Source organism: Xiphophorus hellerii, chromosome 16 (assembly GCF_003331165.1).
Source record: "Xiphophorus hellerii strain 12219 chromosome 16, Xiphophorus_hellerii-4.1, whole genome shotgun sequence".
Lineage (NCBI taxonomy): Eukaryota > Metazoa > Chordata > Actinopteri > Cyprinodontiformes > Poeciliidae > Xiphophorus > Xiphophorus hellerii.
This window is the reverse complement of record NC_045687.1, coordinates 11,343,911-11,362,524: the sequence shown is the minus strand read 5'-3', so window position 1 is coordinate 11,362,524 and position 18,614 is coordinate 11,343,911. Positions and strand designations below refer to the sequence as shown.

Sequence of the window (18,614 nt, the reverse complement as noted above, 5' to 3'; positions counted from 1 at the left end):
GGATTTGTCTGCAGGAAAACGAGAGATGTCTCCAAAACATCTGATCAAAGCCTTGTTTAGTTGCCCAGGGCCTTCAACTCATGTTGATAAGATGTCCACGTGCCAGTCATGGAGCTTATGACTGCGTGGTATCTGAGCAGAGTGCATATTTTTAAAGTGCAAGATATAACTGAGGAGGAGAGAAAAGCTCCTGTGAGGGACTCAGATGTGTTTAAGGACTCTGAAAAACGGCACTGGGGGACTGGCAGCAGAGCGAAATTCTTTTATAAACTAGAATTACTAGCATTTACAGAGTATGGACAGGTGCATGCTCTGTTTCTAATCCATATCTAATGCATATTTTTGCATGCCAACATACATGCAAAAATACCTTTCTTCTTTTGTGTCTGGCTGTTTGTATTTAAGGCAGATGTTTTCTGCATGTGCTTGCAGCAGCTTAAAGTGTTGCACAAATGAGCCTTTGTGATGCAGAAAGGTCATGAGGAAGCAGTGTATCATGTTCTTAGAGCACGTGCATCCCAGGTCGGGGACAGATTTCTTCTCTCTTTTTTTCAATCATTTTTTTTAATTTGTCAGCAGCAGAAAGATTGCAGTTTTTGTTGTTCGCTATCACATTTTTCCAACAGAGGGAAACAAGTTCAATGTTTTGATCATTGTTCATAATCACACATGTTTAGATAAATCAGCTGGACTGAATATGGACCAGAATCACAATCAAATGAGATGGGGTGTTTTAGAAAATAGTAAACAATAATAGCAAACCAAATCATTGAGATTTGTGCATCTTTGTGATTATTTATGTCTATAATTCATGACCCAACCTATATAAAATGGGAAATAAAGGATGTTATTTATGTAACTGAGTGAAATAAAATTTTCAAGGCATTACAATAGATGTAGGAAATTAGAGTTGACGTTGCATTGGTTCAAACTGACCTAGACCATTATTAGTTGTTGTTTCTGTTAATTTAAACATATTTCACACTATTTTGAAATAATTAAGTTTGTTGAATTGTTTAAAAAGATGATGGTGATAATTATCGTGATAAATATTGGGGTTTTTTTTGTTTTTTTTAGCTCAAACCCCAAAAGCAAACAGCATTGAATGGAAATGATATTTCCTGGTTACATGAGGGCATTAATAAATATCATATCAAAATATAATTATAATAATCAAATGCATTCAAAGTTATTACTGAGCACAGTTATAGAGACGGGCTTAGTACAATTTCCAAAGCAGCCAGTTGTTTCTTTTTTGTTGTTGTGTAGCTTTGATACCACAGCACGTAGTGACAGATTCACTTTCAAAAAGAAATGCATTTTTAATACTTGTTATTGTTGGTTTAATCATCATCACAGTGTCAAGATAAAACACTAATTCCATACTGCTTATCCCAAATGGATCATCTAAAACCACATAAATTAACGGTCTTGGGAATTTATGTCTTTCTTTTGAAATAAAAAAGGACACAGAATGTAATAGAAAAGGATGACACATACCATCTAGTATATATATATATATATATATATAATGTGTGTGTGCTGGACTTTTTGCTCTGCTGCCACATTTTCTCACTTACATTTTACTACTCATATACATGCGTATGAACATTACTGCATTGACTGAGACAGGCTTCTTTTCCACAAGCTGGAGGCAGCAGCTATTGTGTTGTGATAAATGGACTGTCTCCTGTCCCTGTAGCCAGAGGGCTCCACAGCTTTCCAAAGGGAGCCTGCAGATGCTTGGTGGCCTCTGTCCTAGGTTTCCTGTCTCCTGATTCAGCACCAGCTGTGCACACCAGCAGAAAAAAAACTTGCGAAAGGTAAAAAAAAAAAAATTATATAATTCACAAGAGGCTTCAGAGGTTAGTGTGACCTCAGATAGACAATAGTGTTCACTTTAGCTGATGGCAATCAGGAAACGTATTGAAGAGGAAGGAAAACCGCAATTATATAATTCTGGAGCGGGATAGCATTCTCTTGATCATCTGGATATGATTGTTGCTTATTTAAGCTTGAATGAATCCCATACAGAGCCAGCTGATCAAAAGCTGAACTTGGCAAATTTGCTGTGTGGTTTGAGGACAATCTCTGACAGTTTCTATGGCTGACTCTACCCAGGAGCCGCTCTGGCAACTGAAAGAGGCTGGGCTTTACGGCAACAATGGCAGGCGTGCCAGGGGAGCCACGGCAGCGACCGTGGTGGGCTGTCAGAGAGCTGTGTGGCAGTGCTGCTCGGCTGAAGCTGCTGCTCCCTCCTTAATGGAACAGCTGTTTGGAGCATGGTGCGCCAGGGTGCTGGAGCACAGAGTAAACAGAGGAGAAGAGCAGTGTAAACAGAATGAGAAGGGGGAGGGAGGTCTGGATCTCTGCTACCATGAGCGGGGTAAACACCCCAGAGAACTAAATGGAGGGGTTGTCAACACAGGAATGCACAAACACCACTACATAGCAGCTTTGGGAAGAAATGAGGGGGCAGGGGTGCATTGTGAAACAACCATTACTCCAACCACGGTTCACATGCAAGTAAATGATGTTTTTCTTCTGACTGGATACCGAATTACAAGCTCATATCTCATGGAGCTGTAATTATTTTTTACATAATTTTATATTGTAATCTTAATTACTTAGGATTGTAGCTCCTTTAATGATATTGAAGGCCAAACATTTTTTAATTATTCACTTTAATGCTGCTTACAAGATAAGGAGTGCGGCAACTGTCCTGTGATTACAAACAGATTCTACAAGAGGCCACCTTTTATGATAGGTGCAGGAGTGACTTTTACTGCGCTTGCAAAAAATAATGTTTGGAAATGTGCCTGGTTAACACAAACACAAAATATTTTGAATTTAATGTTGTCACATACATTCTATAGTCTGAAACAGGCTCCCCAATATCTAACTTTGTATGTGCAAAAACTTGTATGGAGTTTAATTAAATGCTGCATATTCTTTCTTTTCACAGAACTTTGCAAAAGAAAAAAGAAAGGCTGGAAAATTTAAAATGTTTAAAATGTAAGGACTAGTTTTAAAACTGAAAATTACTTAAAACAAAGTTGAAACATATATTTTATATTCTTGTTTTACCTTAAGAGCTTGCTGATTCTTTTCTCCTGGTCCTAACTTTGTTGATTTATCCATGGAAACACCATGTTCATCACTGGCAGGAACATTATCAAAAAGAATAAATAAATTTAAAAAAAAGCCCACTAACTTCAACCCTGAAAGAAAATGTGATGATATGAATATGAGTCACGCTGTTAATTATATTGTTGTTGTCATTTCAAGAAGCTGGCAACATCCCATCAGAGTTTGTACATGACATATGTAACAAGGAGCAACTGTAATCCTGTGTATTACAGAGAAAAGCTTCTTTAGCACAGCTGAGTCAGAATCTGCACGAGCCTGTTACAACAGAGGCATGGATCAGGCGTGGCACATCTGAGCAGCGGCCACTACAACAACAATGTGCTGCCTGTATAGCAATATGCTAAAGTTTGAATTCAGACCTAATTTACAGACGTTTAAAGTGCTTCTCATAATTAGTTCTTTAGGTTTCACGTAGATCTTTGGGAGATTTAGCTTTTCCAATTGTCCAGTATTTTTACCACACTTTGCTGGTCGTGGTTAAAACATGGAAAGTTAATTAAACAGAAGACCCTAGATATATATCTCCAGGACAATTGGAAGTCAGTTCTTTTAGAATGAAAAAAGTAGCACTGATCTGTATACAGTCCTCCCTGAGTAAGTTGCTGTAAATGTAACTACATTTTTGTGGTTTCTCATTGCTTTCATTGCATACATAGTATATAAAAATAGTGCCACTGGGGAAAAAAAATACAATTTAGACTTTATTCTAAGAATTCTTTTTTTCCCCTCAGAATTCAGATTTTGAGATTAAATTCAAAAGTCTGATTTTTTCTCAGAACTCTTAACATTCTGACATAAAAATCAGAATTTTTTTTGTTTTGTTTTCTTTTCCCAGTGACTAATCATTTTTCTGTGTATGTAGACTCTACAATTGCTTCCTTCATTTTACTTTGAAAAGTGGGTCAAACTCAGTCAAATTGGATGGAAAACATTTGTGAACATAAACATTTAGGTTTTGCCACATATTTGATTCCATTGTGCTTTGGCGGTTGAACCTTCCCCACAGTGTTTGGCCTTTTTAAATGCTAACAGGTTTTCTTAAAGAAAAGCCTTATCCATCTATAGACCAACTGACCATCACATTCTAAGCAAAGAAAAGCATTTCCACAACATGATGCTGCTGCCACAATTTCCGTCAAAAACATGAACAGTTTAAGTTAATGTGCAGTGCCATTTTTTTTTCACACATTTTTTTTTAAATTAGGGCACACAGTACAATTTTGCTCTCATCTGACCAGAACATCTTCACCTTCTTGCTTCTCTTTGACCGTTACATGGCACAGAATTTCAATTTACAAAAGGACAGATTTGTAAAGTACATGAGTCCTCTCATCAGATTCTCCCAGCTGAATTGTGAGCTTCTGCAGCTCCTGAGAAGTTACTCTGGGAAATTTTACAGAGTATGAATCATTTTTCAAGGAACTCTAGACCTGAAAGGTTACTGGTGACAAACGGCAACTAAAATGATTATAGGACGTTATCAGAAGGTGGAGGTTTTGTACAGTGCACCTGTTAGGATATTTCAATTAGATACATTTATCTTACAAAGACGCAGCAGTGTTGCATAATTTATTTCCACTTGTTCATTTGCGCATTCAAACTATTATCTTCTCTGGCATCGAAACGTCCACAAAAAGGCTTCACTTCACATCACACAAGAATAACTTGAAATACCTGCTTCGTTTAAAGATGCATTATAAGTGAACCTTTCAACAGCAACACATGCTTAAAATAGATGATAAGAGCATAAGTGGCCTTTAAAAACAGGCAGTGTGTACCTTTGTTCTGCTCTCTTCTCTTAGCACCTTGTTAAGACCCAAGACCTCACCTCCTCACTCTCAGACTCACAGGCCCCAACACGCACAGGACTGCCAGTCCCTTTCTCAACATTCACATTCTGGGGCCAGGCGGGGTCAAGCAAAGGGTGAGACATTTATGAGGTGTAGATATTTGTGCAGGAAGGCATTCCTCCTGTTGACACCGAGGAACACAATCTGGATGCTGACCAAGCTGAACCAGACAGGCAGTGAAACGTGAGGCAAGCAGGCATGTCTGTCAAGTGATATGTAACATACCCTTCATTCCATATTTCAAAAAGCTGCTCCAAATGAGTACAGTCTAAATGTAATCACTTGGTGACCTTATCCTCCTCACTGTTTGTAGTATGGATCAGAATTACCTGATTAGATTCCTGATGAATATTATGCTTACTGCGTAAAAGGTAATGAACCAGAACTATTTCAAAACACATTAACCTTAACACTCAGACACCTTAACCTTTTCCTCAACTCAAACACTGTGCAGAGTGCCTCTTACCCTCATGCTGATGATCCAGGAAAGGCCGCAGCTTGGACACGGGGCAGTGGCCACAGTCAACACAAAAGGTTGTGGTGGTAAACAGAACTGTTTGTGTTCACTGGGCCACTGCTGGAGATGACTGATGTGCCCATTAGCCCCTGCTTGGGCATACGGGGGGTGGGGGGGGGCAAGGTGGTGGTGCTGCTCTGGCTGCATGCAGGACAAAGAAGACCCCTGGGTTTGGAGAGAAAGGTCAATGACCCATATTGTCTCCATGCCTCCAGGCATAGCCAGTAGATATTTTACTGATTTAGGTTAGAGACATTGGCTTTGTCAAAGCTGATGAGCATGTATGCAAACGGACAGATGCTGTAGGTTATGGCTTGTGTGGGCGACTAGAGGAATATACCTGCAGCTCCAGGCTGTGAAAGGAGAAGGGCACATGTTGCTGAAGGCATCTTGTGCTCTAATAATAATAAAAAAAAACATGTAAGTAGGCCAAAAGAATACTTTAATTTGAGGATAAAAGGTATTTCAAATAATGCAGTATGACTTACTTTCCACTAGAAAGTACTTTAGCGATTTAAATTGACATAACAATTCCACACTGAAATTCCATTAAGCATTTGTTTTGATAAAAAATATATTTTGCGCTATTATTTATACCTAATCAGAAAAATAAGTTTCTTGCATTTGCTACAAAAATGCTGCACATATTTATAAATGACACATTTGCAAATGAAACAATGTTTCACCAATTAAATAACCTCCTTCAGATGTCAAATTAAGACTCCATATTTCTTTAGGCCTATTGTATGATATTCTCTCATGTCTACTGATTCATTACTAAATACAGAACTTTTTTGAGATAATAGATCTCGAGGCTAGATATGGTGCTGCAACAAAACTGTCTCCGTTTACAGTGGACTACAGAACTCACACAGAGTGCATTGCATTTTTTTTTTTTATACCTCTTACACTTTCACAGTTTGTCAGGTCACAAATACAAACATCATTGTACCAGCGTGTTTGTAGGATTTTCTGTAAAAAGACAACACAAAATATTTAATAAAGGTCATGAAGGAGGGATGTGAGTGCATTAAAATATTTGGCAAATTATTTGAAAAGTATTATGTGCTTTTGCATGACATTTTCACCAGTACTCCTAAATAAAATGAATCGTAGCACAAACCACAGAATTACCACTTGTATTTAATAATAAATAATAAAATGTTAATAATGTCCAAATATATATTACTCTTTGTTGGTCTATCAAATGTAACCCCAATAAAATAAACATTAAAGCATGAGAAAATGTGAAAAAAAATTCTAGGGGTGTGAATACTTTTGTAAGACACTAAATTATTTCATTGATTTTCAAAGGCTTAAATAAAACCATCATAATCAACAAGAAAAACAATTTGGCAGTAAGTAGACTTTTTATAAAATAAAAAACTTACCATTTGGAAGTAGGGCCATTTACACAAGCACTTTAAAATAGTTGTGTGAATTGTTTGATTATATTTTCTTACATATTAAAAAAAAGTCATTATTGCAAATATTTACCCAGATTAACCCTAGCATCTCAATAATATTTCACTCTGTTTTAATTGCAATTCATGATCATTACTTTCTGCTCGAATAACTTCAATGCACAACAAACAGTAAGATTATTGTTTCATTTTTTCTCCCCAAACTCTTTTTGTTACTAGACCACTTAATCAGCAAAGTTTTTAAAACAGCAGAGGCAAATTTGACAGAATAAAATTGATTTTAACCATAATGTGGTGAAGGGAAATGAGAGCAGTGATTGCAAAATAGATTAACTACCAAATAAAGCAAAAATAAAAGGGAAGGGAAAAAAGGCATGTACAATTAATAGATTGTTTTGTGGATTAGACGAATCCAGTGTTGCTTTATTTGTTTTCACTAGATGGCCTCTATAGGTCCAGAATGCAAATGTGACAGCACACAAAACAAAGAAAAAAACAAATAAAACCAAATTACATTCTCATAAAGCTCTCTTGGCATGGACAAACAGCAAACTGACAATAAATAAAATGTTGGCAAACAAAATAAAACTTTCAACAACAACAAAAAATACTCAAGCTTGCATATCAGACAAGACAAAAATAGAAAAAAATGTACTTGGCACAAATTAAATAAACTTTTCAGATTGAGTTAACCTACTTCGTCCATTGCTTTGTGAATCTGATTGTCGTTCACAGTTAGCACTGAGATTGTGTATGGACTGTACAAAATAGACATAGATGGCGATGAGAATAAAATAATTCATTTCAAATTGTCAACATCCATCTTTGCCAGTACATTGACCTTCATTGTCACATCCCTAGAAGTGACATTTTTTATGCATATTTTTGCATTGAAAAAATCTGCAGGTACATGTGGAACAAACCATTGTCACAATGCAGAGTTAATATTTATGCACACAGTGGAGGACAAGCATTCTTAAAAATTGCCAGTGATTTCTGATCTGAATTTTGCACAAGTGCTTCTGTGAAAAATTTAAATAAAGGAAATAAAATTTCTAAAGACACTTTGGTATTTTGTAGGCCATGTTGTGCTGGTCTATGCTCTGATGAGTGCAACACTCAAACACATTTTCATTGAAAGACCCAGTTTTTTTGTTGTTGTTTTGTTTTGTTTATTTATTTGTGTGGACATGATTATAGTGATGCTAGGACACTTATCGCACACAAACATAGTCTCATAATGGTACACTCACTTTTTTGACCCGTGACAGCAGTAAGATGGGATCTGCCTTGTGATAATGATGCATGATACATAAATTAGAAAAAAAAAAAGACATAAAAAAAGATTTTTGTAAAAATGAAGTAACACTTGAAAGAAAACACTTTTTTTTAACAGGGCGATTACTTTCTTTGAGAAAGTGAGTCTTCTCCTGTTACAGATTAAATCCTTCTGCCTCCGTCTGTGCTCTCTTTTTCTCGGGTCTGTCTCAGCAGGGCATACGCAGTGCAACACTAATCTCTCCAATCTCGACTCCCCAAAGCAAAGGGAAAAAGAAATAACACAATACAATGTAGTCTACACCCATATAAAAATAAATCAATTGCAAACATGGAAAGATACATCTCATATATACAATAAACTCCTATATAAAATAGCTTTTATGTACATATAGACAAGAGACAACAATACATTAACTGATCTGTACAATGTACACCTGAACAGTTAAGACAGGCGAGAGGTACTGAAGTGTATGGCTTGATTGGGGAAGATTTCAAAATATTTACAGACATTTTTAACTTTACACTCTTGCCTCTACATGTTTTCAACTTCTCTGGAATGAAAAGGCATGAAGACGCTCCATGTGCCTTAAGATTTTCTTCCAATGACTCAGACAAGGCCAGCCTTTTGAAACGTAGTCAACAGTGACGATTTGGACCTTGTTTTAATTTGCACAATCCAGTGCAATCATAGCTCTCTTTCTAAAACAATGGATAAGAGCCAGAAGTAGAAGTCTTAAAACCAGTATTCAGTCAAGAAAGACCGCTTTTAAAAAAATAGATTCATTACGGAATTGAAACACCACTTGTTCAAGTTTCTGATCCCCAGGAAGACCCAGACTTTTATAGACGCCAGAATGCTCCAGTGTGTAATAGCAGACAGCCCTGCTTTGGCGACTGATGTTCAGTTAGTGGACCTTTCAGACTCACCCATGGCATCGTTCACAAGCCTTACTCCTAAAAAGTCCTTCAGTAGTGTCAATTCAGCACATGATAGAAACCCCCTCTACAGTGACCAGCTGACCGGTGGTGGGGTCGTACGTCCCAGCCAGGTAGTACAGGTCAGGATAACTACTGTTTGGCTTCTGATTGCGAGTCAGACACTCGTACTCCTCCCTGCTTACAACCCGGCACTTATGAGAGATTGTCTGGACATCGTTCTCGTCCTCGTGACACGACTGGTAAAGGGCGTACTATGTAGGAAACACAGACACAGCATAGTGATGTTTATCAAGAATTTGAATTTCATCTTATGTACTAGTATTTTTTTAACAAAAGTAAGTCTTATAGAATTGTAACATACCTTGCCATCACGATGTCTCTTGCCTAGTTTGGTCTCCTCAGGGTGGTAAAACCATTTGACTTTGACAACCATTCTTGAGGTCCAGGATTCCCAGAAATTCTCGATTTGACCCACATATGGGAGATTAGGACGTCCAGCCGAGAGGAAAACGGCACAATCACCAACTCTTACAGTATCTCTTCCTCTGACAATAGCCTTATAGAAAAGCTTTCGGGCCTTGCCCTTTAATCCTCGTCTCTGTGGAAAATAAGGAAATGGTTTGATTGTATTATACGTCTTTCCCTCACGTATTTTCTATAAAGCAAGCTTGGTGAATGCAGTAAAAATGTGAATAACTGTTCGCACCTGTGTAGGGTTTCCGGCCCACCTCCACATCTGCCGGCCAGCCAGGAATGCAGATACCTTGGGTCTCGGAATAAATGAAGTGTCATCTGGAAGCATCCGTGGTTTTTTCATGCATTCCTTTGTTGGTTTAGAGACTCCAGCCATGCATTCCTTCCTCTTTAAGGGCTTGCTGTTGGACAACTGCTCTGACGGGCCTCCTTTGGCACTGGAAACAGCAACAGCTTTGGCGACAAAGGAATGTTGCCGAGGCCTTGAAGAAGTTGAGGGTTCCGCAGATGGCAGCAGTCCCTGGTGAGAGGACAGGCAACTTTGGAGCATCAATGCCGAACTATCCTCATCATCTGAGCTGTAGGATGAATCGTTGTCTGATGAACACAAGCTAGAACTGGAAAGGGAGCCTGAAGAGGAAGAACTTGAAGAACCAGAAGAGGAGGAGGAGACAGAGAGGCGAGAAAGAAAACGACCAGGCATCCTGAGTCCTCCTGTGGCTGCAGCCAGTGCAGCCCGCCTTCTCTCTTCCTCTTCCTCTTCATCATCCAGGTCAGAATAGGAAGGGTGACACTCTCTGTGAGAACTGAAGCCCAGATCGCCATATTTCTCCTGCCGCAGAGAAGGAGAGGGCTTTCTTTGTGGAGTGGCTCCTTTTAGGAGGAGTTCCACTCTGGAGGCACCACCTTTCTTGTTGTCTTTGACCAGCAGGACTGGGTGAGAGTATGCCTCAGTTTTAGGCATACTGCTCACACTGGAATATTCGCTTTTCAGCAGCAGTGCCTTGCTGTTCTTGGTCTTGGGAGATGTCACTCCTTCGTGGTCCAATTTGATAAGAAATTCCTGTCCAGACTTTCTGCTCCTTGGTGCAACCATGTCATCTTGCCTACGCTTCTCATTGTACATGCCAGTCCTGGAAACCATAGATAAACCAGGTCCTGCCCCTGCAGATTGAGAACAGAAGGAGGAATAGCCGTTTGCAATGCTTCTAAAAGAATCCACCTCAAAGGAGCTGCTGCTGAAAAGGCCTTTGGTTGGTTGGGAGGTCAGGGACTGCGTTTGAGGAGAAGAAAACAAGGCATCGTCCTTTCCTCTCAAGGCCTTCCTGGGTGCCCCGTTAAACTGAAACAGACTGTCAGCAGGTCTCTTCCGGGTGTTACCCAGTGAACTCCAACCCAGGAAAGCTGGAGGATTTTTGTTGGCATTTTCTGCCTGTTGCTGCTTTTGTTTCTTCCCTGAGCCTTTTGGTCTCCCTAGAATAAACAACAAAATGTTACCTACATTGCGTTTAAGCAAAATATTGCAAATTACAACACTGCTACATTCACTTTTTATAGTGTTTAGGGAAAACTTGACTAACTCAGCAGAAACTTTACACAGGGTTGATTGTACATGGCTGACAATATGACAATTTTAATAGAAAAAGTTGCAAGCAATAAATTGTTCCAGAGAACTGAAACAATAAGAAAAATTGCACCTGGGATTGTTCATGATCTGCTTTCTTTTTTTTAACATGTGGCGTCAATTTGGGCAAATAATTCTGCTAATAAATATGTTCCATGGTTATCCATATTGTTACTGAACACAATGTTTTATTTCTCGCAATTAACTGGACTTTATGTGAATACAGCTGTATGGTGAGAGACAGCAATACCACACTGCTATCACTGTGTAATGTTCACAAGAAATTTTCTGATAGTTTTCAATTTTAAGCACAGTTGCGCAAAATTTGACAGCAGCTCCACCGTGTTGTCTTTCTGCACGGTTGATTACACATGACTTATTTTGCTTACTGCTGCTCAGTTGGTTTTGATGCTGTGTCACCTTTAGTTAATCATCTCAAGTACTTTTAATCCCACATTTACAAGCGTGTTGCTAAAACCAGTCATTGAATAAAAGATTAAAGCAACATGACTTATGAGTCTATCAGCAATAAGAGGGACTTCGGCTTCACTTTGCAGCAGTTGAATAACATAATTTTCTGTTCAGAATTAAATCTTACCAGGTCTTCTTTTGATAACATTTAGGTTTTGGGTGTTTGACAGAGAAATGGTGGAGCTCAGTCTGTCAGAAGGCCTGTCACTGATTGGGGCCTGCTCCAGACTGGAACTTCTCTTGGCTGATGTTCCACTTGGTGCCAGCAGAGCAGGAGAAGACTCCTCACCTTAATAAGGGATTGCAAAAAGAAAAAGAAAATTAGCATTTGATTAAAAAATACAGAAAATCATATGCATTGCAAGTGTAACAATGGTAAAACACATCACAAACCTTTTAAATTCTTTGTTTTAAATATTATGTAAGTAATTCCAGATTTGGGGTGTGATTAATCTTTCACAACTTTTTCCATTTTGGTATTACTTTTAGTAAACAGTGACAGTGGAATCTGTGATATGTGATTTAGTTTGAATTCAATAAAGAGACCTCATATACAAAAGGTGCATAGTCACAACAAAACTCAACAAGAAGCATTTTCATCCAAATCTTTTGATGTATCAATAGTGAAAAGAAACCTTACATTGTTTTTCTATAATAAACAATAAATCAACTGCACACACATTGCTAAAAATACAATCACAGGGTAAATTTGTTAATGCCAACAAAAAAGATTTGGGTTAGGGTTAGGGTAAAGATTTATTTAAGTAATTTACAAATTATGTGTGATGGGCAAAAGCAATTGAGCAACCTGTTGAGGTGACCATGCATGATTATTTATTCTTATTAACAGCGTGGTTGGAATAGAACATATTAACACACATATTAACATGCCAAGTGCACATCCAGCCTGTGACACATTGTTTTTTGCTGATTAAAATGCAGCTTAGGAGCTTTCTACACTACCTCTGTTTATATTAATAAACAGAAACATAAAGTCTGACATGCCTCAGCCTTGCCTTTTTGTTGGCACACTTCTACATTGATTTATAATATCAGTGAGTAAGTGATGTAAAGAAGTAACAGATGAAGCACAAATTGTGTATGTAAGTATAACTACTTGTGAAGTCTTTCTATGCACCTCTCATTTATAGACACATTGAATTCGCATTATAAGGTCTTCTTCTTTCTGTATGTAACAAGCTTTCATCACATGTACAGGGCATATTTGTGTCAAGTCAGATATTTATGTCTGTCCTAGTCTGAATGTCATACATTCCATTTCATACATATTGTTTATTTATTTGTGTGTCTGACCTTTTCTGAAGTTAATCCTACACCATTATTGAGAGGGAAATCCATGCAGATTTTTGTGCATGAAGCCCCACATAGTTTATTTATTTAAATATAGTACTAAAAAGGGTGTACTTTCTTTTTGTATGATAACTGTAGGAGCATTAATTACAAAACAAGACTACCCACACTGGATCTGATATCCTGGAGGAAGAAGTCGGATGTTTGGCAGAGAAATCTTCCCCCGATCTCCATCATCAAACTCAACCATCACTCCTGGCTTCCCCTCATCAACTGAACCGCCTGCAAGAGACAAAACTGCTATTTTACTGCTAAATAACGACTATGCAAATTCAGTTAAATGTGTATTTATTGTCTCACCTCTGCAAACGTAGCCGGGGTACAGACACCGTGAGCGTTCGCTCCAGTAAGCACACACCCTAGTTCCATCACTTAACACAGCCTCAGACTCTGGTCGTATATCCAAGACCTTGAAAGCAGACCAAAAGCATAATTAAGATTCATTACAGATTGCAGACAACGTCCTCTAACAAAGATGTGAATGCATACACACACTCACACATACAAACAGTGTGAAAGCAATGGGGCATTGTGAATGGACAGCCACTGTGCCACGTTTCCAAGCGGTCCTTATCTCATGCCAACGTGCCAGTCAGAGCTGAAAGGAGCGGAAGCCATGATGCAGTAAATCCTGACTTGCTGAGTAATACTAAAGAGGGTCTGAATAGAGGGCTTGTGATTGCAGGTTGCCAGATCCTCCCTCCAACAATGCAGCCAGTCTCAGCATCCGCCGCTCACTGGGGGCCCTTTCAGGTTGCTTTCATTTACTGTTGCCATGGTGAGGGACCTTTTGACTGATGAGGTGTGGATGTTAGAGTGTGTATAGGGGGGAGAGGGTGGTGCGGGGATCAGTAAAAATTGCGGTATTGGTGTCAAAGTCAAATAAATGGGTTTTGGACACATTTAAAGTGGAAGTATGTCGTAATTAGAAGCAGCTGCTCTGCGTTGAGTGTTTAGATAAGAGAACGGTTGCCAGAGATGCTAAGTGCTAAAATCGCAGGAGAGTTAAAAGTGAAAGAAAAAAAAAATGCTTTGATCCACTAAGCAGGTTGAACTTGGTGAGAAATTAGGGGTTAAGTTGAAAGTTCATTGTCCAGTTGAAGCCTGGAATTGTTTAACTAAAACTGGAATTTTTGATCTTGCACCCATTGAAAACAGTAATAAAAAATAAATAAATGTAATGCCAAAAAAGAATAAATCTTTAACATGCAAATATATTATAACTCATATGTTATAACTAGAATGCTACAAATTTATACAACTATAATTTTAAACGCTGTGAAAAAACAGATACAATGATGAGATGGTAGAAGATGAGTACATGCAGTTTTACTCTTTAATTGTGTACTGCTGTGGTTACTGCTCTTTAAAAGGCAATGAGCAAATAATCCAAAAATAATAAAAATAATAATAATAATTTAAAAAAAACCATTGTAGAACTGATGAGAATCTGAGGAATTACTATCTAAGAGTCTCTGTGGAATCTCTAGCTACAGCAGACAAGAGTAAAATCATGTCTTAATGACTGCTTTAAACTACATTTTTAGAAAACCAGAGAGCACAAGCACACTTCTAATAAAATAATGGAAATAAGATCAAAGACACATGAAAATTTTCCATGAGTTTAAGTTGAAGTGGAAACTTGTTGGTGTGATTTATCAAAATTCACATTTTTTTTTAATAATGGAAAACAGGTAGATGACACAACAGTCTGTCCAGGTAAAAAACAATAATAATGATGGTACGTTATTGCACATGCCTTGGAAAACCTAAATATACACTGCAAACAAGCTGTTAGTCCTAATAAAGTCTTTACTTATCTTAGCTCTTCTACACATTATGCTTATAAGAAAATACTGTGAGGAAATGATGAAAATACTCTAGATCACTTAAGGCAACTGAAAGCAAGTTTTGTTTTCTAAAAAAACACAGATTTTTAACTTTTTAAATAAAATATAAATATAATAATTTGAACATTCAGTAAAACGAACACAATTAATTAAATAATAAAACAGAGGAAATATTTTTTCTTTTCAAAATGTTCTAATTGTGAACTATCTTTGAGACAGTTGTATCACTGTAATTAGCTTTAAAAAAACAATCATGATCACTCCTGCACAGCGAATGTGACCTTTAAGCAGTTTCCTCTATTCTGTATACAAAAAAAAAGCACGCACTAAAACAATAACAGGCGGTTTAAACCCTACCCTACATATTGACATTCCTCCTGTTTGGATATTATATTGCATACAAACCTAGCACCCCTTGTCCTATTTGGAAATGCTGAAAATATACCACCTGGTATAGAGATATGGCCATTGCTTTTATTGACCAAATGCAAGAGACCGCCATCGTCTCATTAAACATTAGCCCTTGCTATAATAAACACAAATTTGCACTGTAAACTCCATTTGTATTAAAAGTGGTCAAAAAGGCAAGCTCATGTATTTAAAGAGATTTAATGTTAACAACGTCTCGCATTACAGCTTGAAAACAAGGATATACCCAGGTGTTGTGGGGGATTATCCCACCCACAGCTTGGTTTAACGGACATTCACAGTCACTCACACATAAAACTACAAATCCTGGCCATCTGTCCGTGTCCATTTATAAGTTTATACGGCTTCAGTGACTCACAGAGGGAGAAGGGGGAAAGCAAAGAAACTAGTATTGCTACAAAAAGGTTACCATTGTTTAAGAAAAAATTAACACAAATGACAGGAGATTATTTTTATTGTGTTCTTGTGCAGTGAGGTAAACTTACAGCTTCCTTTAGCAACTGCTCCAGTGAATAGATTCTTGGTCGGTTTCCCCTTTCACCGTCGATAACAATGCTAAAGCTAAATGAAAAAGAGCACGGCAGAGAGAAAAAAATAGACATGGTTATTTTCAGAGGCTTGTATTATGTTTGCCTGGCTCCCATGTCATATGTTACTCCCACTCTGCTGTTGTTATAGCATCTCTTTGCTGCCTGTGCCAAAGGAGTGATATTGATATTTAGAGCTTGGTATGAGATAATGTTTAGTTTTTTTTTTTGCAGGGAAGAAAAAGACACAGATGGGGATAAAAAAAAAAAAACTACTGCTTGTCCTTTCATGCAAAATTACAGTGTTTTGTGCCTGGTCTTAAGAATGTTTGTCTGCATGAATGACATTTGAGAGGATTTTCTTTTTTTACTCAACTAAAACAAAACATTCACAGTTATGAGAAAAGTTAGCATTTTATTAACTTTTTGAAAGACCATCCTGGTTTTCTACTTACATATCCGGGATCTCCAGAGTGTGAACCCTGGCGGCGTACAGAAGCTCATCCTCCTTGGAGATCAGCACCTTCAGTCCATCACATAAGTGTTCTTTGGTCAGGATGCAGTTAGGAACTGTACAAGAAAGAGCAAATTGGAAAAATTTATCTTAAATGTCAACAAAATATGCAACTTCTAAAACTTTGATTCAAGATACAACTGAAACCAGATATTCGCCTGTGGTGTACAAAACGTCGCATTGAATTCCACCACCCCTCAATAACTGAAACTACGTCAAATGAGCCCTTCCAAACGTACTTCAATTTGGTAAAATACATCATGGGGAAATCAAAATATCATCGTAACTGACCTAAGACAGGAAACATTTAGCCAGATAATGAGGGAAAGAAGCTATCTGTCTTTTTCTACAGTGTATGTAAATATCTGGTTTCATCTGTATGTTTTTTTTGTCATTAAATCTTCTAACTTTTCAGGTTTCTCTTGTTTGAAAGACCACGGTCCTCCTCCTCTTCTGAGAAGCTGCTGCCATCTATCTGAAAGCCCTCGTCAGCCACGAAACTTTCCAGAAGACGACTTACGGCTCGTCCCTTTGACTGAAAAAATATAACGAAAAAATAATCAAAGAAAAAAATAATATTATTATTATTATTATTATTATTATTATTATTATTATTATTATTATTATTATTATTATTATTATTATTATTATTATTATTATTATTATTATTACCTTTAATTCATCAAGGATGAATCAATGGGATTTTTAATTTAAAAAAAAAATGTTTTTACAAGAGATTAGCAACCAAGATTGGCAGCAGTTCACACAGTTTACAAAACATTCACAAGAAAAAAGGAAAAGTTAACACCACCATAAATACAAGACTAGAAGGACTCCTCAATTAAAACATTTACAGACAAATGATTACTTCTCAAACTCTTTAAGAGCAGTCTTAAAAAACATTAAGTGACAACAGCACTTTTATGTTAATGTTTTTCTGTACCTGGTCCAAGAAGATAGAGCATAAAACTGAAAAGATTTCTTTTTAAGTTCAGTCTGGATTTTATGCATCAAAATTAAAAGTAAGTTCTCTAAACGAAGAGAACATCCTCCAGTAGCTTTATTATTTATGCAGGCCAACAAATAAGATGACAGAAATCCAAATATGCCCTTATAAATAAAGATATGCCAGGGATGAATTTTATGTGTAGCCAAGGCTATCCATCCAACCCGGTTGTATAATGTACAATGATGTCTAAAACCTTTTAAACCTGTCATAAATCTTTAAGTTTCATAATAAACAGTATCCAGCAAATGAAAACGTTTAAGAGAAGCCCACATGTTTAAAATGTCACCATAGTCCAGTACAGACATGGAAGTAGAATCAACCATTTGTTTTCTAACTTCAAAAGATAAACCGGGTTTAATCCTGAAATGTTCCCTTTTCCACAGCGAGTCATCCTCCTCGATCTACACCAACTGTTACCCCTCTGCACATGTCTAATCCTCTTTTCTAACTTTATTGACCAGTTGTTCAACCTGTGCTCTACAAAGAATCATCAACAAAAAATCATAAGTATTAATAGTGTGACAATTTTTTAACCTTCAAACTTTCAGCTGTAGTAATGACTGGAAGATATTTACTTTCTGGAAGACGCCTAAGATTCATCTGCATTAAAACAGCTTCAAGTGATAAAAAATTGTTTGCAAAAAAATGAAATCTTGCATTATGGTACATTTAAATAAAGACTATTTATATATAACATAAACAAAAGTGGGCCCAGAGAAAAAACTGTTATATGGAAACAAGTGGAAGTTGACCCTCTACACTTGACCACACTGAAATTTGTTGGTCAGATAGTTTTCAAACCAACAGTTTTTTCATACAAGCCAATACTCTGTAGTCTCATCAGGATGGAAGCAGTGGTAGAAGAACGAAGAACTTTCAAATGCAGTTTAGTTTCTTTAGGGTTAATTCTGAAGCTCTTAGAACAAAGTCTTAGAGTCTTAGAACAAACTATATAAAAACTGTGAAATAAAGTTTGCATTTTGATGCTTCTATTCAGTGGATTAAATATGAATGTTACCTGCTGGTCCATGCTGTTTTGTCCTCTGCTTCCATCATTGTTCTGCATAGAAGATGTTCCGACTGACCAGCAGCTTCTCCTCTGATGAAATCAGTATGAGAACAGACATTAATATTTTGTTCAGTGATTCCTGGCATCTATTTCCCTAAATGAAGACTATCTTGCT

At 37.3% G+C, this 18,614-nt stretch overlaps 1 protein-coding gene across 3 annotated transcripts in view; it reads right to left on the bottom strand.

Annotated features, from left to right (window-relative positions):
- Positions 1–6,640: 6,640 nt before the first annotated feature.
- Positions 6,641–18,614, bottom strand: part of bahcc1a (BAH domain and coiled-coil containing 1a) — a 75,489-nt gene continuing 63,515 nt past the window's right edge. For all 3 annotated transcript variants that reach the window (XM_032587042.1, XM_032587043.1, XM_032587044.1), the window contains 10 exons: positions 18,449–18,529; positions 16,830–16,956; positions 16,363–16,477; positions 15,866–15,941; positions 13,402–13,510; positions 13,210–13,323; positions 11,858–12,019; positions 9,868–11,108; positions 9,523–9,759; positions 6,641–9,412 (listed from right to left, as the gene is read on the bottom strand). In XM_032587042.1, coding sequence (XP_032442933.1) covers positions 9,203–9,412; positions 9,523–9,759; positions 9,868–11,108; positions 11,858–12,019; positions 13,210–13,323; positions 13,402–13,510; positions 15,866–15,941; positions 16,363–16,477; positions 16,830–16,956; positions 18,449–18,529 — 2,472 coding nt within the window. In that variant the 3' untranslated portion in view covers positions 6,641–9,202. The remainder of the gene's footprint in view (positions 9,413–9,522; positions 9,760–9,867; positions 11,109–11,857; positions 12,020–13,209; positions 13,324–13,401; positions 13,511–15,865; positions 15,942–16,362; positions 16,478–16,829; positions 16,957–18,448; positions 18,530–18,614) is intronic.